Here is a 23722-nt window from a genome sequence, read left to right as displayed (position 1 = left end):
TTCTCTTCTCTTCTCTTCTCTTCTCTTCTCTTCTCTTCTCTTCTCTTCTCTTTTTTAGAGAGACAGAACACACAAGCGGTGGGTGGGGAGGAGGGAGAAAATCTTCTAAGTGGGCTCCGTGCTGAGCACACCCCCTAACCTTCAGATTTCTATACTGTCACCTATCTCATGGCATTATCAGAGGGACTGACAGAATATGTGAAATTCATGGTAAACAATAAGATCTCAGTAAATGTTAGCAATAGTTACTATAGATTTTTATAAATACTGGCATATAAAACATATTAAAAGCTAAAATTACAATACCTCAGCATTATGTGACTGATTATTACTCAGCTGCCAGTTGTACAGTGATAGGAACATACATCAAGATTATTCTGAGCTTGGGGTGCCTGGGTAGTTCAGTTGGTTAAGCATCCAAATTGATTTCTGCTCAGGTCATGATCTCATGGTTTGTGAGATTGAGCCCCACATCAGGCTCTGTGCTAACAACGCAGAGCCTCCTTGGCATTCTCTCTCTCTCCCTCTTCGTCTGCCCTTCTCTCTCAAAACAAGTAAAAATAAACATTTAAAAAAAATAAGATTATTCTGAGCTTGTTTGGAATGGCATTGCGCATCACATACATGCTCTACAATTCTGTTACCAGCAAAGGGCAACTCTGTTTTGTTTTTTTTAAAAGATGTGCAGAGCAATGACCTCTAATATGTGGCATGTTTACACATGTAAAAGAAGTTTATGTGTACAGAAATGGAGAAGTAGAATTTGAGGCTAGCAAAACTTGGTACGTTAGCAGTCTGTTATATTAATTTTCATTATAAAGCCATTTGAGTTCATGGGTATTTTTTTTAATTGTAGTTTAAAAAACAATTTTAAATGGATTTTTACATATTAAGTTTGAATCACCTGTTTGCAGAACCTGTAAAGGACCTTAACAGAAAATCTATATCTCACTCTTCCTGAGCAGAGAAATAAAAATGTCTAAAAAAAGTTCTTATAAATTGTTTTAGTGATAAGACAATGTTTTACATAGCTTAAATTTATTATATGTGCTAAAAAATATCTTTCCCCCCAGTTTATGGCATATCTTTTTACCTTTTTAGTGTTATCTTTTGGTAAACCAAAGTTGTTAATATATTCAAATTCATTCAACAAATTGCCACCTGTAGTTTGAAGTGGTAGGGATCCCTAAGTAAAAAAGTATCAGTTACGTTTATTAATATTGGGGTGCCTGGGTGGCTTAGTTGGTTATGTGTCCGACTTCAGCTCAGGTCATGATCTCGTGATTAGTGAACTCAAGCCCTGCATTGGGCTGCTTCAGGTGAAGCTGCTGTCACCACAGATCCAGCTTTGGATCCTCTGTCCCCCTCTCTCTCTGTCCTTCCCCGGCTCACACTCTTTCTCTCTCAATAAATAAACATTAAAAACAGAAGTTTATTAATATTTTCCTGTATAGTTTGTTTCTTTTTGTATTTTTTAAGGAAATCCCCTGGTTCTATTCTTCTAAATCTAAATATTCTATAGTCTTGTTTTTCATACTTTAATAAATCCTTAATCTATTTGGAATTGATTGGAAGAGGGATGAGAAACAGATCAAATATATTATTTTTAATAGATTACCTATTATGTCAGCACCAGTTTTTATTCTCCATTCATCTTTAATGATACCATTATCGTATACTAACTTTACCTACATGTATTATATATTCATTTTCATTTACATATAGGAAATTTGCTGTATCAGCAAAAATCCCTGAAACCAAGTGGTGTCAGAAATGTTGTGTTGGTAAGTAAACTGTTCCATAGCACGTAGCTCTCCTGCTTTGCGGAGCGAATGAGAAAACACTGTGAGGCTCATTTTTAAATCTAATATGAAACAGTACTTCTCCAGGGTATTCTGCCAGTGATAGTTTATTTTTACCCCTTGAGTAAAACAAATGTCTTGGCCATCCAGTCTCCGTGTAGACTAACCCTATAATATAGTACCTTGTACATAACAGTTGTTTTGCAAATTATTTATTGACTGGATAAATGGAGAAAGTAGGATGACTTTATTACAGCACTTTATTACACCCTGTTCTCCAAGGGGCCTGTTACTTGTCATTCACATGCTGCTTGGTAATGGCTTATGAGACTGCATTTATTCATTCAGCATATATTTTCATGCCTTTAATGTGTGAAACCTTATGCCTGTGGTGTGAAGGTTATAGTCTCTCTGTTCACACACACGACCCCAAATCCCTCCCCACCCCCATAACAACCAGCTGTTTTATTTGCATCAAGCAAAACCAAAAAAATCTTTTCCCTTAAAATCTCTTCCCTTCAGAAACTCTGAGGCTTTGTTTTATTATTTGTAAACCTGTATTTTGAGATTTCATTAACGTCTTCATGCTGTTGCAACCAAAGCATTACTACCTCTGAACATTACTACCAAAAGCATCCTTAATCACCTGTCCCTAAGTGTGCTGTAGCCTATCAGTTTGGCAGCTTCGCCCCAAATCTTCTTAGGACCCTTCCTTTAGGGTCCTGCTGCCTCACCTAATCTCCCTGCTCCCATGAGATGCAAAATCTTTCTTCCCACCCAGACCCCAAAACAACCACCAGTTTCGTTTGTGCATTAGACAGAAATCCTGCAAGTGATGAAGGAGTTTCCTGCTGTTACCTGAAAGTTTTTTCACCTTCTAGTCTAATTAAGAAATTGACCTAGCAGCCAGCTTTTGTTTGTTCTCAGAGCTTGCAACTACTATCACAAGGATTTTGTATCATAAGAGGACTTACATACACTTTTTTGCCTTGACAGTGCGAAATCCTTACACAGGCCATAAGTACCTATGTGGGGCGCTTCAGACTAGCATTGTTCTATTAGAATGGGTTGAACCAATGCAGAAATTTATGTTAATTAAGGTAAGCACGAAAAGCAATCTAAGTCATTCTTAGTATAAAAGCTTATAAATGAAATCAATTTTCCTGTTCCTGTTTTTTTCCTTAAAAAAACCAACAACATTTTTTCCCATTAATTCTCAAGTTAATGTCATGATTTTGGATTATGTGGCAGGGTGGTGAAAGTCTGCGTGTGTGTGTTAATCTCCTGCCTGGGTATTACATCTCCACTTCCAGTGTCAGTCACGAAAAATAGTGAGACCTGAGAGTCCCCTGTCGGGCCACATCTTGTGCACTTTCTACGTAAGATAGTAAGGAAATGAGTTGGCCTGATAAAGTTTCAGAAGAGACTAGAGGGATGGTTCAGGGAAATGACAGTAGGAGCTGGAAACAGGGTCTCACATACACAGTCGGATATCCAGAACTGGAGGTGTTAAAAAGCAGTGAAATGCTGTTCCAGTATACCCTCTGGTTGACGGCTCCATCACAGCAGGAAAATAACCTACAGGTTGGCGTTTGGCCCAAGAGGACAAGGGGTAACCATACTGAGAAGGAAGTTCTTGATCTGAGTTACATGCCTGCCTGCTGATTTTGATTTGCCCAGGCTTTCCCATGAATGGTTTTTTGGCGACTGAGTTTCTCTAGAATCTGTAATTAATGAACATTCTTTAAAATATCTAATATTACTCAGCAATAACTTTAAATTGGAGGAAAAACTAATTCAAAATGTATGAAGTACAGGTTCACTCACACCAAGGGACTGCCAAAGGAATTTTTTAAAGCTGTTTCCTTTGCTATTTTATGTAAATTAAGTAGTCTTAGTTTTTTGAGCATTTGAGATCTCCATAGAAACTGGGGTCAGGAGGGGCGCCTGGGTGGCTCAGTCAGTTAAGCGTCTGACTTCGGCTCAGGTCATGATCTCACAGTTCGCAAGTTCAGGCCCCACGTTGGGCTCTATGCTGACATCTCAGACCCTGGAGCCTGCTTCGGATTCTGTGTCTCCCTCTGTCTTTCTGCCCAACCCTGCTCACATGCTCACTGTTTCTCTCTCTCTCTCAAAAATAAACATTAAAAAATTTGAAAAAAAAAAAAGGAAATTGGGATCAGAATATAATTGGAGTGGATTCTTTGTAAATTTTATAATACAGCATAATAAAAGCTTCCTTTTATTTAAATTTTGTAAGTGACTGAGGAATCTATTTTTAATTTCATATCACTATTTGTTAACCTCAAAATTAACTAGGACTAAAGAAATGAAAAAATAGTTCCAAGAATTTTGGATCCATTGAGGTGGTATTGCCACAAATCACTGAAACAAAAATTCTTTAAACCAGAAGCTGCAGGGGAAAAATAAATAGCCTTAAGAACTGTCTAAAGCAGAGCTTCTGAATCAGCCCATTTATGGCAAAAATTGCTATGTCCTCAGCTCCTCTTTGTTCTTGCCCATTTCACAAAAATACACCTTATCATAAATGGAGGAGTAAAGTGTACATGGTTTGATTTTTCAGCAGCCCTCCCCTTCCCTGCCCCTTCCTTTCCCCTTTTAGGTGTATTTTAGGTACATGTTCCCTATTCCTTTCATTCTTAACGTCTGGTAGAATGAAAAATAGTTTCATCATATCAGTGTTCATATCAGTTAATAATCTGATTAAACCATAGGATGAATGAATTTTTTGTGTAATTTGATATGTTATACCACTTACCCTAATACACAACAAAGACTCTTTTCTCTGTTAAAGGAATTTTAGGTATGAAGAGCATGCAGGAGAGAATGTATAAGACATGGGAAGCTTAAAAATTACCCGTCCACATTTTCTCTCTTCCAAGTGGATAGTCCCAAGGAGCCTGGCCCTGGCTAATGAGGCCTGTTGCCAGAGTTCAAAGATACTAGACTTACAGTATAGTCTCCCTCAAGACTTCACGCCCTTCCCACTTTTCCCTTAAACTCCCTGAGCTCTCTGTAGGCTCTTACTCTCCTCCCTGAATCTTAACCCAGCTCTCCTTCCCCTGCCTGTCTGCTCCAAGACCCTGTGGATATTTTGTTTCTGTATTTGACATTGTTGTGGTTAGTATTTATGATGTTGCTTTTCTACACTCTTACAAGATGTGCTCAAAAACACTTTTATCCTTTATCCTCCTCTTCATAACATTTTTGACAGTTTTTGATTTATTAGACTACATTTTCATCATAAAAGTTGTAAGTTAAAGACCTTCCCAGCAAACAGTTATGTACTTACTACCAACCAGGCACAGTGCTGTTTAAGGAGACAGAAATGAGTAAGATATGGTCACTGCCCTCAAGGACCATCACCAACAGCAACTGGATGTAAAGCTTTTAGACGGGAGTCCTCTTCTGTTAATGACTTAACACATGATTATTAGAAACTAAATAGAAATATTCAGAATCTCTTGGTTTTCTTATTTGCTCACACACACACACACACACACACACACACAAAGAAGCACTATTTTTTACTGTACTGCTCTTAACCACATTTCAAAGAGAATTATTTTAAATGTTTTACCTTATTAAAAATATGAGAGATTTAGGGGCGCCTGGGTGGCTCAGTCGGTTAAGCATCTGACTTCGGCCCAGGTCATGATCTCGCGGTCTGTGAGTTTGAGCCCCGTGTCGGGCTCTGTGCTGACAACTCAGAACCTGGAACCTGTTTTGGATTCTGTATCTCCCTCTCTCTCTGACCCTCCCCCGTTCATGTTGTCTCTCCCTGTCTCAAAAATAATAAATAAACGTTAAAAAAAAAAAAAAAAAATATTATATATATATATATATATATATATATGACAGGTTTTCTCCAAAGCCTCTCCCCAGCTAAGGGGAAAGCTTCTAAAGAGAGGGGGTTTGGGGAGTGTTGATGAAGAGGTGTCTGTACCATGGGATGGAGGCACTCTGGCAGTCACAGGGAAGGAAGGAATACGGGAACAACAGGTGCACATAGAGCTTCACCTTCTAGCCACAAGGACCACATTGTGTTTTCTAACACGTGTGTGTGTGTGTGTGTATTTTCTGACACTTTTAAGAATAATAGTTATGGTGGACCTGTTTCACCTGTTTTTCTCCAGAATTTATTTTCTTCAGAATTTACATGTTGCCAGATTAAAAAATAAATCAAAATCCGTAGCTTTGTTAAATACTACCAATACTAACCTTGGGGGAAATTAAATGAAATTACAGCCCATTCATGAGAGCAACAAAATCTAAAACATACTAAGAGTGGACTTACTACCGTATGGATAAGACCCATATTTTTTGAAAACCAACCTTTTCTGTTCTGAGGAATATCATCAGCACCTCTGAACTCCCCATGGCACCCCATCCACTAGCAGTCAGCTCCCTTATTTTCCATTTTCACTGTATAAACGTACACCCCTAAGCCCCTAAAATTAGAATTAATTTTACCTGATTCTTCCCTAGTATGTAAGTGGAGTCATAAAGTATGTATTCGTTTGTGTCTGGCTTTGGTGCAGCATCAGATTTGTGTAGTTGTTGGATATGGTTCTAGTTTGTTCATTTTCATTGCTCTGTGACTTCCCATTGTGTGAATAGGCCGTAACTTTATCTAGGTATTGTTGATGGGTATTTGAGTTACTTCCAGTTTTTTGTTATTTGAACAATATTGCTATGAACATGTTTGCATCATGTCTCCTGTGCCTGTGTGTGCTCGTATTCTCTAGAGAGGATAAGAGTATTGCAGGGCCCTGACACTCACAGATAATGTAGTCAGCCAGCATGGCCTTCCCTGCTTATGCTCCCATCACTTGGTGAGCACTCGTCTGCTCCTCCTGGTAATACTTGTTACTGTCACTTGTTTCATTTTAGTCAGGGGGATATGGATCTTATCTCGTGGTTTAATTTCCTGATTACTGAGGATGTTAATGTTTTCCATCTATTTTCCCAAACTTACAAAATACGAATTTATTTAGCCTCTTGGTTGCAATGTAAGAATAATTTTGAAATTATGTGAAAGTAAAATTGGTTGCATCATAAGTGAGTTAATGAATAGCATCACTTGCGCCAAGAAGCTAAATTTCTCTTATTTATGGGTTTTTTTTTACTGTCCACACTTATAAGAGGAGTGTTTCTTGCTAATTAGCATTTCTGTGCTCTCATCCATGTTTGCTCAGTTGGATAAGAAAGCAGGGAAATATAACTGAAACAGCATCCAATGGGGAGACAGGAGACTTTGCAACAAAGTCTGGGGGACCCTGGGCCAGTCCCCAGATTTCTGGATCTCAGTTGCCACCTGGGTTGGACAGGTGATTTATAAGTTCCCTTCTAGCCCTAATGTCTTAAAATTGTGTGATTTTTAACTTAACAACATTTTACAGTGTTAAACCTCAAATCAAATACTTTATAATTTGTGTTTTTCTACATATCCAGAGTTTCTGTGACAAGAAGCAGTCCTAATAGTAGAGAGTTATTTTCCATGTGTTTGTAGAAGTAAAAATTCTTAGTGCTCTCGTGACACTATTTGGCTTCCGTTTTCCTTTGTTTAATGTCCTTTTGTTTCTGTGTCTAGCACATAGATTTTCCTATACCTTGTCCGCTTCGAGTGTTCGAAATGCTGGTAGTTCCCGAACAGGAGTACCCTCTCGTCTGTGTTGGCGTCAGCAGAGGGAGAGACTTCAACCAGGTGGTTCGATTTGAAACTGTCAACCCAAATTCTACCTCTTCGTGGTTTACAGAGTCAGGTTTGTGACTTTTACTGAGTTATTAAGGCCAGTACATATCAGTGGTTCCCAAACAGGAGTATGGATCAGAATCCCCCGGGGGCCTGCTGACCCCCACTGCCAGAGTTCATCTGGTAGATCTGGAGCAAGGCCTGAGAAGTTGCTCTTCTGTGTGCTCCCGGCTGATGCCGGTGATGTTGACACAGGCACCTCCCTGTCCACTGCACATACACAGGCCTCAGGCTGAGGAAAGGTGATCTAAATAAAAGCAAAAACTGCATTGCATTGAGTCTATTTTCCATCATATTCTGGTAATTGAGACACAGGTACTATGCAATCACTTTAATGAATTTTTTAATGATTCGTAATTAAGATACAAATATAGCTAAACAAAAATATTTGAGGGTGCTTGAAAATCATTCTTTTGTACAATTTGTTTTCTTAAATTTTGATCTGCGTTGCCCAGTGGCATAGCAGATCCTTTGTTCATACTAGTATCTTGGGAAATATTATTTCCAATTAATTATCTTTTTACAGAAATTTGATTATAGTTTGAAACCTCCAATCTTGTTGGTGTAGTCAGTACATATTGGTAAAACTTGTGTTTCGTGATAAATAAATCTGATTCAACTTTTTACACTTTAAAAAAAGTGACCTGAATGGTCTTTTTTTTCCTGATTTTTAAAGCACTGTGTTTATTATGGAGCTCCTTTTGATTTTTTTCCCCTTTAAAAATAATACTGCACAATGTTTTGCTGTAAAATAGACAGTGGCCATTTAAGAAGGCAATTTCATTATTTTTTTAATGTTTTATTTATTTTTGAGAGACAGAGAGAGAGAGAGAGAGCGAGCGAGCGAGCATGAGCGGGGGAGGGGAGGAGAGGGGAGGAGGAGGAGGCAGAGAGAGGAGACACAGAGTCTGAAGCAGGCTCCAGGCTCTGAGCCGTCAGCACAGAGCCAGACATGGGGCTCGAACTCATGAACCATGAGATCATGACCTGAGCCGAAGTCAGACGCTTAACCAACTGAGGCACCCAGGCACCCCAAGAAGGCAATTTTTAAAGGTCTTGCAGAGGCCTTTTGTCAGGGTCTTTGGGTTCTTAGGGAAATATTAAGAAGACAATTGGCTGATAAATATTGATTAGTCAGGAGTTTGTTGGAAGCCTAAAAGAGTGTTCACAAAAGGAAAAAACTTAGAGTTGTGGGTCTTTGACACGGAAAAAAAGTCATCGCAAACACATTCACAAAAACCTAGAGACAATTACATGACTTCCTGAAGCCCAGGAAACTTGAAACAGCTTTCCTTTAAGGACACATTGTTGAAGGAAAACATGGCTGGACCTTGACAACATGATGTGGCTTCCTTGGCTCCCTCGAATTCTCTGTTCTGCATTCTCTCTTAGACACCTATCTACCCTTTCAGACAGCGGGTGCACTCCTACTTTCCTGATCTCTTCCTCCCTGCTTAATAGGAAGGCATTGTTGGGTGATTGATATTTTATTGTTAGTGGATTTCAGTTAATACCTTATTTCTCCCAAGCATTTTAATTTTAAATCCTTTTCTACTAATTGTTGAATGAAGGGCCTGATTTCTGCATAGAAGAATTTTGTACAGCTTCATTCTAAGGAGCTTCTGATTTCATTCTCTTACTGTAATGAAATCACTTTATTAGGAGTTGGATTTTTTTGTTTTTTGGAAGTTTTTTTTTGTGAATTAATATTAGATTTCCTTTTTTCTTTTTTAATATAATTTATTGTCAAATTGGCAAACATAACAGTGTGTAATGTGTGCTCTTGGTCTCTGGGGTAGATTCCCGTGGTTCATCGCTTACCTATAACACCCCAACAATAGAAACTAAGTGCTCATCCCAACAATAGAAACTAAGTATGATAACTACAGTTCATCTCTGGTTTTGAGATGCTAAGGTAAAAATTGAATGAAAGAAAGTATGGTTAGAGTTTTGCATCATATGAAATTCTGAGTCATTGGTTTCCTAAACTGCGTTGCACTGTACAGCCCACCTGGGAAGTTTTAAAACTCCTGATACCTCAAGTCACATACACTGCCAATTAAATAAGAATATCTAGACGTGGCAGCTAGGCATCAGTATTTTGTAAAGATCTCCGGGTGATTCTAGTGTTTGGTAACTAATTGATACAAGCAGTTGGTAAAACCTTATTTTCCTGACTTTCTCTCTGGTATGCTAGCCTGGCTTCCTGAACTGAGTCGATTGTATAGATATGTTCAGATTGTTAATTTTCACCCACGTATGTAAGAGCTACAAAGATCTGATTTCCAGGAGGCCTGTTCCGTGTCCTTTCAGCTCTGGTTGGTTACAGATGTACCAGGTCTAAAATACATTTGAAGGTCTAACGGCAGGCCTTGGATGTCCTAAGACTAATACTATAGGAAGTAGAAAACAGTAACTGTAGGTCATCAGACCCACTCTCAAGGACACGTAAGGCCAGAAACAAAGGCCTGTAGATCAGCAGTTTCAGTTTTGATGTTCGTACAAAGTTTGGGGTAGCCTACTTTTCACTTCGTGGAAAATCATTTAAACATTCTCAGTTTGGGGGTGCCTGGTTAGCGTCCAACTCTTGATTTCGGCTCAGGTCAGGATCTCGCAGTTCATGGGTTTGGACCCCACATTGGTCTCTGCGCTGATGTCATGGAGCCTGCTTGGGATTCTTGTCTCTCCTTCTCTCTACCCCTCCTCCACTTGTGCTTTCTATATAGATACAGATACAGATCTATATCATATATATGTGTGTGTATACATATATATGTATATATGTATATATTTAGTTATTGATAAATAAATATAATATTTTTTTCAAAAGCATTCTCGGGGCGCCCACATGGCTCAGTCAGTTGAGCGTCCAAATTCGGCTCAGGTCATAATCTTGCGATGCGTGAGTTCGCACCCTGCACCGGGCTCTGTGCTGACAGCTCAGAACCTGGAGCCTGCTTCACATTCTGTGTCTCCCTCTCTCTGCCCCTCACCCGTGCGCATACACACGCTCTCGCTCTCTCTCTCTCTCTCTCTCTCTCTCTCAAAAGTAAACAAACATTAAAAAACAATTACAAAAAAATTCCCAGTTTATAAGAACTTTGATAAATCTTAATAAAAAAAAACGATGCCTGTTTGCATTTTGATAATATTTCATACTTCTCAAAATACTTCAGTATTTCTTTTAACTCATTGGTACTTGAAGTGATTTGTTTGTCCTTCTGATTCATTCACTCAGTAAATAATTATTGCATGTGGTGCTGGACACTACCATGTGATATACAAAGCAGTCCCTGGCTTTCTGAGTTTAAAAGCAGAAATCAGTCATAACTATAATATAGAGGATTATACTCCTGATTTCACATATGAGTGAAAATAATGACATCACCAGCAGTAATGACAATAGTTAGCGTTCCAGTGAGCCCTGACTTCCTTCAGCACTTGCATCAGAGCTGAGACCCAAGCAGCCTGGCTCAGCCAGTACATATGTATAGCTAAAAATTTATGTCTGTTTCAAATTCAGTGATGTTCAGAATTCTTGTTTTTAGGTCTCTGTGCTTTCAAAATTACTTTTTTTGTGTCAGTTTATTGAGTTTGTTTGTGTTACAGATAGCCCACAGACAAGTGTTACTCACGTAACCCAATTGGAGAGAGATACCATTCTTGTGTGCTTGGATTGTAAGTTTTTATTTATGAACATCTTATTTTAACACCTTCCTTTTATCTTAGTTTCTGAGTGACTCTCCCCCTTCCCGTCTCTAGGTTGTATAAAAATAGTAAATCTCCAAGGAAGATTAAAATCTAGCAGAAAATTATCATCTGAGCTCACCTTTGATTTCCAGATTGAATCAATAGGTAAGTGCAAGTTTTGTATTTCTGGTTTGACTGCAGTAAGAGCTGCTTAAAATATCTTACCTGATAATTATCTGAGATTATAGAAGTATATTACTAAGAATACATTTTTTTACAATACAGGGTATAATGAATATGAAGTCAACATCAGTCTTCACTTTTATACATTCTCTAAAATAGTTTAATAACTGACATCTAGAAATAATGTTGTCCTCCTTACAGATTTGACATTTCAAAAGAAATAAATACCATTTTTCATAACACAGGAATTTCCATTTCCTCCAAACTTCTGTGGAGTTTCCCTATAAGTACTTTATTTTTTTTTTTTTATTTTTTATTTTTTCCAACGTTTATTTATTTTTGCGACAGAGAGAGACAGAGCATGAACGGGGGAGGGGCAGAGAGAGAGGGAGACACAGAATCGGAAACAGGCTCCAGGCTCCGAGCCATCCGCCCAGAGCCCGACGCAGGGCTCGAACTCACGGACCGCGAGATGTGACCTGGCTGAAGTCGGACGCTTAACCGACTGCGCCACCCAGGCGCCCCTCCCTATAAGTACTTTAAAATTTAGTACTTAGCGTACTCTGTTGTACTTCTGCTGTTGTATATGCTGACCAGAGCAAAATGTGAAAATGGCAAGAAGGAGATTCCATTATCTCATTCTCACATTTTGCTGGACTACGGTGTTTTCTGAAAAAGGATTTCTTATATATTCAGTATTCTAAAATTATTACATTCCAGGGGCATGTGGGTGACTTAGTCAGTTATCTGACTCTTGATTTTGGCTCAGGTCATGATTTCATGATCATGAGATCCAGCCCTGTGTTGGGCTCTGCACTGGGCATGGAGTCTGCTTAGGATTCTCTTCTTCCCTCTCTCTCTGCTCTTTTCTCTCTGTTTCTCTTTCTGTCTCTCTCTCTCTCTCTCTGCTCTTCTCTGTTTCTCTTATTTATTATTATTAAATAATAAATTTATCTATTAAATTAAATAAGTAAGTATTAAAATGATTACATTCCAGAAAAATGAGGTAAAAATGATCACAGATGGTGCTGGGAATATGAATGAGAGCTAATTCAGTATTTAACTAGGCACAATTTTTTTGCTCTTCATTATCAATGAAAGATATTTGCACATATATAAAGAGGTAGGGCCAAGGACAGATAGTTCATTTGTTTTATTCCTGGTTCTACTTTTACTGTCTCCTCCAAGTAGAATGCCCTTCTTCCAGCAAGCAAATGCTGATAATAAAACGAGAGAAATCTCTTCACGATTTTAAAATGGAATCTGTGCGGGACGCCTGGGTGGCTCAGTCGGTTAAGCGTCTGACTTTGGCTCAGGTCACGATCTCACGGTTTGTGGGTTCAAGCCCCACATCAGGCTCTGTGCTGACAGCTCAGAGCCTGGAACCTGCTTCTGATTCTGTGTCTCCCTCTCTCCCCTCTCTGCCCCTCCCCTGCTCCTGCTCTGTCTCTCTCTGTCTCGAAAAAATAAAAAAAGTTAAAAAAAATTTTTTAATATATATATAAATAAAAATAAATAAAATGGAATCTGTGCTTAAAAACTCATAGCCAAAGCCAAAGAATTAGATAAATAAAGAACAGAAACTCAAGCAATATGTAGGCCTGCTGTGCTCCTTCTGATAAAGAAGACTAAAAGTATCCTGAAGGAAGTGGGAGCCAGAGCCTGGCTCCTTGCTTGAGGTGCCTAGTAATCAAGACTCTCCCCACATAAAGCCTGACATCCTTATAGGAGACTGTTATCCACCCTTAAAAAGAGATAATCCCTATCCTGTACAGACTATTTCAGATTACTGACAAAGAAGGAATGCTGAACAAATCAGTGTTTAACACTGATACTAAAATCAAGCAAGGTTAGTATAGAAAACAAAAGAATCCATTCTCATGAAAGCAGAATTTGAACAAATCTGAAACAAAATAGTAAATAGAACTCCACACCATCAAGTATAATAGAGTTTATTTCAGGAAAGTAAAGATGGTTCAGCATCAGAAAACTTGTTTATGTAATATATAATATAGCACATTAAATATTAAAAGCAAAAAGTCACATAACTTTCAGTAGGTGCACAAAAAAGCATTGAGTAAAATCCAGATCATTCATGATTTAAGAAAAAACTTCTCAGTAACGTAGCAATAAAAGGAAATGTTCTTCATCTAGGAAAGCCTATTAAAAATATTCATGTTTGGGGCTCCTGGGTGGTTAGGTTGGTTGGGCATCCGACCCTTGATTTTGGCTCAGGTCATGATCTCATGGTTCATGGGATCGAGCTCCAAGTCTTGCTCTGTGCTGACAGTGTGGAGCCTTCTTGGGATCCTTCTTGGGATTCTCTCTCTCCCTTTCTGCTTCTCCCTCATGCACACGTGCATAGTCTCTCAAGTAAATAAACTTTTAAAAAATATACTTAAAAAATAATAAAAAAAATTCATGTTTCATGGTCAGATTCTGCCATTAAAGTCAAGAACAAGATAAGAATATGTGCTATCATCACATTTGACATTGTCTTACTAGACAAGGAAACTATGAGGATTAGAAAAAAGTAAAAGATCCTTTTTTGCTGATGATATGATTATATGGACTGTATAGCTCTCTGAGTAAACTGCTGGAATTAGTAAGAGAATTCAGAGTTGGTAGATACGACTCACACCAATAAATAGCTTTTTGATATGCCAGCAATTATGAAATTAATAGAAAAAAAGATCTCACTGACGATGGCAATAAAATAAGAAATTTGGAAATAAATGTAATCAAAATATGTTTAAGACCATTATCTAGGAAATTCCAAGTTATTGTTTGAAAGCATAAAAGATTTGAACAAATGAAGAACTATACTGTGTCTGTGAATATGAGAAAGGTGTCAGTTCTTTATAAGTTAAACCACAAATTTGGTTCGTTTAAATAAAAATCCCGGGGCGCCTGGGTGGCTCAGTTGGCTAAGCATCTGACTTTGGCTCAGGTCATGATCTCGCGGTCCCTGAGTTCGAGCCCTGCGTCTGGCTCTGTGCTGACAGCTTGGAGCCTGGAGCCTGCTTCGGATTCTGTGTCTCCCTCTCTCTCTGCTCCTCCCCTGGTTACTCTGTGTGTCTCTCTCAGAAATAGACAGACATTAAAAAACATTTTTTTTAAATCCCAATAAAGTGATTTGTGCCACATGATAAGCTGATCTAAAAATTCATGTGACACACAAAAATAAATTCAAAATGGATGAAAGACCTAAATGTGAGACCGGAAACCATCAAAATCCTACAGGAGAAAACAGGCAGCAACCTCTTTGACCTCAGCCACAGCAACTTCCTACTTGACATGTCTCTGAAGGCAAAAGTGAACTATTGCAACCTCATCAAGATAAAGAGCTTCTGCACAGCAAAGGAAACAGTCAACAAAACTAAAAGGCAACCAACGGAATGGGAGAAGGTATTTGCAAATGACATATCAGATAAAGGATTAGTATAAAAAATCTATAAAGAACTTACCAAACTCAGCACCCGAAAAACAATCCAGATGTGAAGAAATAGGCAGAAGATATGAATTGACACTTTTCCAAAGAAGACGTCCATTTGGCAGACATATGAAAAGATGCTCAATATCACTCATCATCAGGGAAATATAAATCAAAACCACAATGAGATACCACCTCACACCAGTCTGAGTGACTAAAACTTAACAACTCAGGAAACATCAGGTGTTGGCGAGGATATGGAGAAAGGGGAACCCTCTTGCTGTGTTGGTGGGAATGCAAACTGGTGTATCCACTCTGGAAAACAGTGTGGAGGTTCCTCCAAAAATTAAAAATAGAACTGCCCTACAGCCCAGCAATTGGACTACTAGGAATTTATCCAAAGGATACAGGAGAGCTGATTCAAAGGGACATGTGCACGCCAGTGTTTGTAACAGTGCTATTAACAATAGCCAAATTAAGGAAAGAGCCCAAATGTGCTTCAACTGATGAATAGATTAAGAAGATGTGGGGTGTGTATGTGTGTGTATGTATATATGTATGTGTGTATATATACATACACATATACATATATATGTGTGTATGTATATATATATGTGTATATATATACATACACACATACATATATACATACATACATACATACATACATACACAATGGAATACTACTCAGCGATGGAAAAGAATGAAATCTTGGCATTTGCAACAATGTGGATGGAACTAGAAGGTATTATGCTAACCAAACTAAGTCAGTAAGAGAAAGATCTCATGATTTCACTCATATGTGGAATTTGAGAAACAGATGATCACAGGGGAAGGAAAGATATAAATAGAAAGGGAGGCCAACCATAAGAGACTCTTAAATACAGAGAACAAACTGATGGTTGATGGGCATTAAGGAGAGTGCTTGTTGGGATGAACACTGGATGTTGTATGTAAGTGATGAATCACTGGAATCTATTCCTAAAGCTAAGACTATAGTGTATGTTAACTAACTTAAGAATAAATTTCTTTAAAAAAAAAAAGGAAAAAAAATAAAAATTCATGTGAAAGAGTCAAAGGCCAAGAACAGTAAAATAAATTTGGATGAATACTTGCCCTACTCAGTATTGGAACTTTTATAAAGCTATAGTGATTAAGACAGTGTGGGATCAGACGGATAAAAAAGTAGAAGAGTGGCACCAGAAGAGAAGGCTCAGAAGTGGACCTACATGTAAATGGAAATTTATAGCATAAATATGTCAATGGAAAATGGTGGACTGTTCAGCAAATGATGGTGATGCAATTGCTTATCTGTAGGAAGTAAAATTAGATGTCTTCCTCACTGAATACACACAAAAATATGTATTAAATAAGCAAAACTAAAATTTTTAAAAAGTATGCCTGTGTCCCATTAATTCTGTTTCTAGAATTAGAAAAATTTGCACATGTATTAAAGAAGAGGTACAGAATGTTTATTACAGATCAAAAACCTAGAAACAGTTCAAATGTTCACCATACCCCATGTATGAAAGTCGGAAACATTTGATACAAAGTTTGATATTGTGTAGTAATAGTAAAAACATGCATGAGAATGACAAGCATCAAATTTATAATAGCGGATATGTCAGGGAGAAAGGAAGGCCTGGAATGGATGGGGCCAGCTGCTCGGGCTGTACTCAGGGGCTGGCTGAATTTGGTTGTATTTTAAACAAAAGGCATATAATGGCAAAAAGTCAGGATTTGAGAGTTGAATGGTAGATACATATGTTTCTGTGCTCTTCTCATGTTTTTCGGTATGTTTGAAACATTTTATAATGTTATTTTCTCAAAACAAAAACTTTCTGTAACAAAACAATATTTTCAATGAATCTTCTTTTTTCTTGCCAAAAGATGAATCAGTTCTGTCTGGTATATGTATATTTTTAATTTCAAAAGTAACGATGCCATGTAAACATGGAATAGCTGACATTAGTTCTTAATGGAAGTACTGCTGTGCAAGATAGAGGGACAGAATGATGCTTATCGGCTGAACTTTTGTACTATTAACAGTAACTGAGCTGTTCTTGCCTGCTAGTTTGCCTACAAGACAGTGTGCTAGCTTTCTGGAAACATGGAATGCAAGGTAGAAGTTTTAGATCTAATGAGGTAAGTAGTCTTTTAAAAATTATGTCCATTAAATAGGCATGAAACTATCAGATTCTACTTCAAACAATTTTCTTTAACTTTGCAAAGTTCCTAATGGATACGAGGAATACTTGATATGCTCGCTGTTGATGTTCAGTGTATTCAGTCTGGTGACGAGGTTCATAGCGTGTGCTCTGCAGCCACCTCTCTTTCTGCATTCACCCAAACGACTTCAGTGCGCATTTTGTGTGCAACCACATGCTCACTTTTATATTCGGGACAAGAATTTCCTAATACTGCTAAAAGTGATTTCCTCGCAGCTCTCCAACTCTCCCAGCCCATCCCTTGGAACAAGAGTGCAGATGCTGGCTCTCCCCGTCTTGAGGCACCATTTCTACTTTGGATTTCAGAAGTGATGACCAGAGCAGGCTTATAAGTCAAGGATCCCACATTCCTTTCCAGCCACCTTGCCTCCTATTTCTCTTACCCTCCTTCACTTGGCATTTATAAGACTCTTTGCCCCTTTTTCTTCCTACCTAAATTTAACTCCAGGAACGATTTAACTTGCAAGTCTTGTGAGTCAGTTCAGCTCACCATTTCCACCAGAGAGTGCTGGGGTTACAGACATTGTACTTGGCCCCGAGAATATTATAGGCAAGTGAAACCAGAAACTCTCCCAGTACCCCCAAATCAGTCTCAGCAGTATAACTTTCACTTGAACATTAGAGGGAAACGAAAACCTTCGGCTCCTCAAGCAAGAAAGCTCGTTTATGCCCCAGTCTGTCATTCTGAGCTCAGAGCGTTTCTGCTAACCAAGTGGGCAGTGTAGTAGAGCGACCGTCAGCATGAGTTCCAGAGTTGCGACGCCAGGTTCGTTTCTCCGCCCTGCAGTTTAGTACGTGTAGCCGTGGCATGTCACTTAGCTCCTTTTCATTTTCAAATGGGAGATAACAATCGTACTTATTACTTCATGGGATGATTAAGGGAAAGGAAGCATGTGATGTGATTGGCATAATGCCTGATTTACAGTAAGTATTCGATAAAAATCCAAGGAGCGCCTGGCTGGCTCTGTCGGTACAGCATTCGACTTTTGATCTTAGGACTGTAAGTTTGAGCCCCACGTTGAGTTGCAGAAGTTACTTAAAAATAAAATCTTAGAGAAAATACAGTTCGGGCTAATATGTTCCTAGCAGTAATTCCCACAAGAGGGTTCACTTCTCAGGAAGATGTTTTAAAATCATCTGTGGAAATTGAACAGGGAATTAAGAACAGTCAACAACTAACAAACACTAGGCAGAGAAAGAAAGGCACCATAGGCAGGATACAAGAGAACAGTTTTTACAAAAAGACAAGGTTGCCCCCAAAATCACCTGAGGGGCTTCTTCAAAGTGCGCCGGTAGCCTTCACTGAGTACTGCTTGTCCAAAAACATGTCGAAGATCAGTCATGAGCACGATTACTGAAGTGAGCATGTTGTATCCTTCAGGTGTGCTGGGTTCCAAAAGAGTTGAGAATCCCTGATGTTTCCAGAATAACTAATTGTAGAGGTACTAATGCAATGGGGAGAAGTTACTGCCATTATAATTTGGAATGTTTCGCATTCAATAAGCAAAAGGAGTGGGTTTTTCTTTCTTCTGTAGACTTACCTTTAACTCTCCAGCTGGTAATCGGTCACACTGAAGACTTCCTGAAGGCTGTATGCCATCAGAAAACACTATTTCAAGAGACTGGGGGTTGGGGGGCGGTGGATATGGGAAAGAAAAATCCTCTGTTGAGCACTCCCATAGTTAGGCATTATACCCACTGATACTTTTAAGAATACTGCACAAGACTACCGCAGAGTAGATATTTTCTCTCCTGTTTTGCAGAAGACAAAACCATTTTCAACAAAATTACGTACCTTGCCCAGTGTCATAGCTAGTAAGTGGGATTCAAATTCCAGTCTTGAGTTTGTCCCATCATGCCACACTGCAGCCTTTTAAAAGTAAAAGGGCCCGATCAAAGTGGCTTGCTGCTGCAGTGGCCTTGCTGTTAGCATTAACCTAACTGACAAAAGGTTTTTGTTAAATAAATGGACTGGGTGCTTGCTTTTAAAGTTTTCCCTTGAGGTCTAGAATTTTGTTTTGTTTTGTTATGTTTTTATTTAACTTCCGGTTAGCTAACATACAGTGTAATAATAGTTTCGGGAATAGAATTTAGCAGTTCATCACTTACATGTAACACCCAGTACTCATTGTAACAAGTGCGCTCCTTAGTATCCACCACCCATTTAGCTCCTCCCCCCTGCCCATCTCCCCTCCAGCAACCTCAAGGTCTGTAATTTAATAAGTAAATGGTTTTCCTATTCTCCTGTTTTAGGATTAATTCGAAATTAGCCATGTTTTTCCTAGGCTAACAAATTGACGTATCTCTGTGCTGACTTAACAAGTTAACAGTCATAGAGGGATCTGTTTTCATCTTAGGAATTATATTTCTTTTTGATAGAGTTATAAATTAAATGCCCATATAAAATTTTGTGCCTGTAACTTTGGAAATTAAATTTATATTTTAATTGAACAGGTAACACAAGAAATTTCAGATAACACAAGAATTTTTAGGCTGCTTGGATCCGACAGGTATGGAAAGGGGTTGTACTAAAAACATAGTACTAAATGTGTTTTATAAAATCCAGCATGAAACGGATTTCATTTTCAAGGGAACTGAAATTTCTACAGTAATATATTCAACATTGTATTTTTCACACCAAAGAATCCACAAGTCAGGAAGTTATAAAGCCTTTGAGAATGTACCTGCTGTTCCAAGTAACAGGAATATATAGATCTGTCAGTACTAATTTTGCATTACGGTGCTGTCCAAAGTGTGATTTACAGCACAAGAAAGAAGAAATACCATATGCTGACAAATAAAACTTTTTGGTTTTAGTGCCAGATAGAATTTTTAGGTTCTATTCTGATATATTTCCTGTTTCTTGAATGACAGATTGTTCTATACTTTATGAGAATTAAGTTCCCCCAAATTATTCCAAAGACAGGTTTACCCACCCCCTGCTCCTTGACTCTTAAAACAGCACTGGCTTAGAGGTGGGAGGTGGTGGGCAGCAAAATTACTTACCGGAGCTGGAATTGCTTCTTTAACTATAATGATTTGCAAATGATGGTCTGCCCACAAATCAAATAAACAGTATTTTATAGAGGCATAAAATGAAGTAATGGAAACTGTTTCTGCTGACATTAGTTTTCAAGAATAACTTTGTTCTGCTACATGTTTTTTTGTTTATTACTTTTAGGGTCGTGGTTTTGGAAAGTAGGCCAACTGATAACCCCACAGCAAATAGCAATTTATACATCCTGGCGGGTCATGAAAACAGTTACTGAGAAATGTTGTGCTTTGACAGTTAACGCCAGAAAAGAAGGACACTACCGCGGCAACATTAACGAATGCTTGAAGCTGTACAAAGGCTGCAGTGACCTGGCTTCAGTTACTTGTAATTTATTGTGGCATGAGACAAGATGGGGGAAATTTCTGTTTTAAGTGGTATGGATATATTTAGCATATTGAACCACACAAGTGCTTAATTCATTGTTAATGTAATCTTTGTACATATAGGCAGTATTTTTCTGTGAAACTTCATATCGCTGAAGACATACACTAAGAATTTATGTAGATAATGTACTTTTATGAGATGTACAAGTGAGTGTCTTATCTGTACAGATGTAAATGTTGATGAAAAATGCAATTGGGGTTAATATTTTAAGAATTCTTTAGTATATTCTTGGGTGTGGCTATATTACAAAACGGGATGCTGGCAATGAAACAGTACATTTAACACTATTGTATTTTTATTATATGTAATTTAGTAATATGAATATAAATCTTGTAACTTCCAAATTGTAATGGAGGCTATAATCATTTTATAATCTTGTTTTTAATTTTAATGCAAGTACACTGGTGTTTATATTTGCACAGAGTATTGATACGTGATGTATTAAGTCACAAAAGTAAGCTGTGACAATGTCAATATGCATTTGGCCCCACAACATCTTTTTTAAATGTCTTTGGATTGTTTTCTATGTGAAACAAACCAATTAACCACCTGTTGTAGTAACTGGTCTTTTTATATTTAAGCAGAATCCTGTAAGATTGTTTGCGCTTAAAAACATACCTTTGAAAAAATTTTGAATCACAGAATAGCGGTACCTATAATAGTGACGCTGCAGTTGTTGTCAGAATTACCGTGTGCACAAAGAATAAATCAGCGTTATTAGAGTCCACACTAAACATTTCATATAGTCACATTGAAGAACTATAACATTCCATCGAGTGGAGTGGTTCAAATTTCTAGTGGGATTTTTACTTTGGTTGGCCTTATTTTATGCTCGTTTTCCTATTTCTTTTGACTTAGAGTATTAATACATGGCCAAAATAATTTAGTTACTACCTCATATAAACAATATAATGGTTACTACACATCACAGGAACTTAACTTTGGTTTAAAGTCATTTTTGATTGCTTTTTTCCAATGGAATATGTATATACCAAGTTTTAGCAAAAATGCACACTCTGGCTCTTTTTTGGTATATGTTCTTTATATTTTAATGTGGGTATATACACTAGGAACAAACTAAATTGTGATTTATGGTCTTCACTTATTTTAATTGATAATGCTTTTAAATATGTTTTTGCTTGTACATAGTGTAAAATAAACATGTTTTTTAACACACGGTTGTACAGTAGCTTGTTATCTGGCTTAATCTGTATAGAGTAAGACTAAAATATATTAAGGAGAAAAAAAGTTTACTTATTCTGCATACCCATTCTGGTCCCTCAGATCATATTTTTATTTGATCTGTCATCTCAGTTTCATAAAGGGGCATCATCTATAGAATCTGCAGCTTTCTGATGAGGAAGATCAAAACATCCATAGTCTTAGGAAGCAGGTGTCGGCAAACAGTCCTCATCCCAATCCTGCTCACCATCTGTTTTTTGTAAATAAGGTTTTATTGGAACACCACACCACATACTCGTTTATGTGTTGTCTGTGGCTGGATTTGCTGTACAGTGACCGAGGTGAGTGGTTCCGAGAAAGCTGTATGGCTTACAGAGCCTTAAATATTTACCAACTGGCCCTTTATAGAAAATGTTGCCGACTCCTGGGTTACAGAAAGGAAGGGGACAGTGTTGGGGAATGCAGTTCTGGAGGTTAAGGAAGGGGACACTTGGGTGGGAAGAACTGGATTGTGTGTCATGAGGCGCCATTTCTACTCTTGCTAGTTTCACTACCCTTCTCTGTGACTTTAGGTAATTTACTTGACTCTAGAACAGTTTCCTTATTTAAAAACATGACTCTAAGTCATATAGGTATAACATTATCATCAATTTGTTGAAAAACAGAGACTCATGGAACTGATTTTCAAGAAATCAAGAGCTGTTCTTGGCATTTATTGACAAGGCTGTCGATCCTTTTTCTGGGCCAGTTTTTTGTAGTTTCCGAGTCCTATATGTTACATAAAGGGTCACATCTCAAAAAAGATTCAACCATCTTTACCTATGGTTGAATGACATCTTTAATTGTCAAACAATTCTTCCCAGAAATGCAACTGGTTTGTAGGTCACTCATGGGCTTTTTAAAAATGTGGACCCCTGGAATCACTCCCTGGGGATGAGGCCCAGTGACATATTATTTTTATAAAGTTGTACAGATTATTCTGATGTGCAGCCCCTGTGTGGGAAACACTGGTTGACTTGAATTTAAATCAGTTTTCTGAGGGTGGTCCAAGGATCACATGCCTCAGAATAATCTGATGACCTTTAAAAATGCAACTTTGTAGCTCTACCTGGTAAGTTTTGACTAAGGATCTTTATTCACTCAAAAGGAAAAGAGCCACTCACCTAAATGTTGGAAACTATTTCATCTTCATTAAACAATCTATCTTGTGAGCTAGTTTCTTAGACATTAGTGTTGAGATGAGATTGGTTGTTTCTGGGCCCATTGCCATCATTCAGCTTGCAAGTGCGCCACTGATTTCAGAAGAGATCAGGAAATAAAGAACAAATAGCAGTTTTCACCATTGTTAGAAAGAGATGAAAATGTGTGCTATACAAAATACTAGGTAAGCACTAAGAGTCTGACTTGAGGGAATATGGTAAGTGCCCAGGGCTGTGTGCCAGGTGGCTATCCTACATGCTTTATATAGATTCTCCCACTAGAGCACCACAACAGCCCAGTGAGTAGGTATTGTTAATGCTCTTTCACAAATGAAGAAACAGGCACATGCAGCTTAAATAACTTGCCTAAGAATAAAGCTGGTAAGTGATAGAGCTAGGATTTAAACCCAGGCCACTTGGTTCAAAGTGCATACTCTTTAAGTACCATACTAAAGTATGTATTCCACAGAATACAAGCAATATATATATCCACTGCCCTCTAAAATATAAGCATTTCCCCCCCCAGGAAATTAGATTTATTTTCACCAGGAGTTGGGATTCCAAATTCTGACTCTCACTGTGTCTTGCAACAAGAGAAATTAACTTCCTGTCTTAATTTATTTTTGCTTTGTCAGAAAGCATTTTCTTTATTCGAAGTGTTTTGCATTAGAATAAGAGGATTTGCATAAAATTACAACTAAAGCTTATTAAGTAAGTCTAGTCAAAACTCATTGCAAAGACGAGTGTGTGTGTGTGTGTGTGTGTGTGTGTGTGTGTGTGTGTGAGAGAG

At 38.0% G+C, this 23722-nt stretch overlaps 2 protein-coding genes across 4 annotated transcripts in view; both read left to right on the top strand.

The window, feature by feature from the left end:
* MAP4K3 (mitogen-activated protein kinase kinase kinase kinase 3) overlaps nucleotides 1–21725 on the top strand; it is a 207258-nt gene extending 185533 nt beyond the window's left edge. For 2 of the 3 annotated variants that reach the window (XM_040496579.1, XM_040496580.1), the window contains 8 exons: nucleotides 1726–1784; nucleotides 2799–2902; nucleotides 7417–7588; nucleotides 11188–11256; nucleotides 11341–11433; nucleotides 16959–17029; nucleotides 19567–19622; nucleotides 20294–21725. In XM_040496579.1, coding sequence (XP_040352513.1) covers nucleotides 1726–1784; nucleotides 2799–2902; nucleotides 7417–7588; nucleotides 11188–11256; nucleotides 11341–11433; nucleotides 16959–17029; nucleotides 19567–19622; nucleotides 20294–20381 — 712 coding nt within the window. In that variant the 3' untranslated portion in view covers nucleotides 20382–21725. Of the gene's footprint in view, nucleotides 1–1725; nucleotides 1785–2798; nucleotides 2903–7416; nucleotides 7589–11187; nucleotides 11257–11340; nucleotides 11434–16933; nucleotides 17030–19566; nucleotides 19623–20293 lie in introns of those variants that run through there. The other variant, XM_040496581.1, reaches the window with a different exon arrangement.
* Nucleotides 21726–21846: 121 nt separating this feature from the next.
* The window catches only part of CDKL4 (cyclin dependent kinase like 4), a 53319-nt gene continuing 51443 nt past the window's right edge, over nucleotides 21847–23722 (top strand). The window contains exon 1 of the mRNA XM_040496583.1: nucleotides 21847–22074. The gene's annotated coding sequence lies outside the window, so the exon portion shown is untranslated. The remainder of the gene's footprint in view (nucleotides 22075–23722) is intronic.

This window comes from Herpailurus yagouaroundi, unplaced genomic scaffold, assembly GCF_014898765.1.
Source record: "Herpailurus yagouaroundi ecotype Mexico unplaced genomic scaffold, PumYag 188, whole genome shotgun sequence".
Lineage (NCBI taxonomy): Eukaryota > Metazoa > Chordata > Mammalia > Carnivora > Felidae > Herpailurus > Herpailurus yagouaroundi.
The sequence above is the reverse complement of the archived record's forward strand: the minus strand, read 5'-3'. Positions and strand labels throughout refer to the sequence as shown.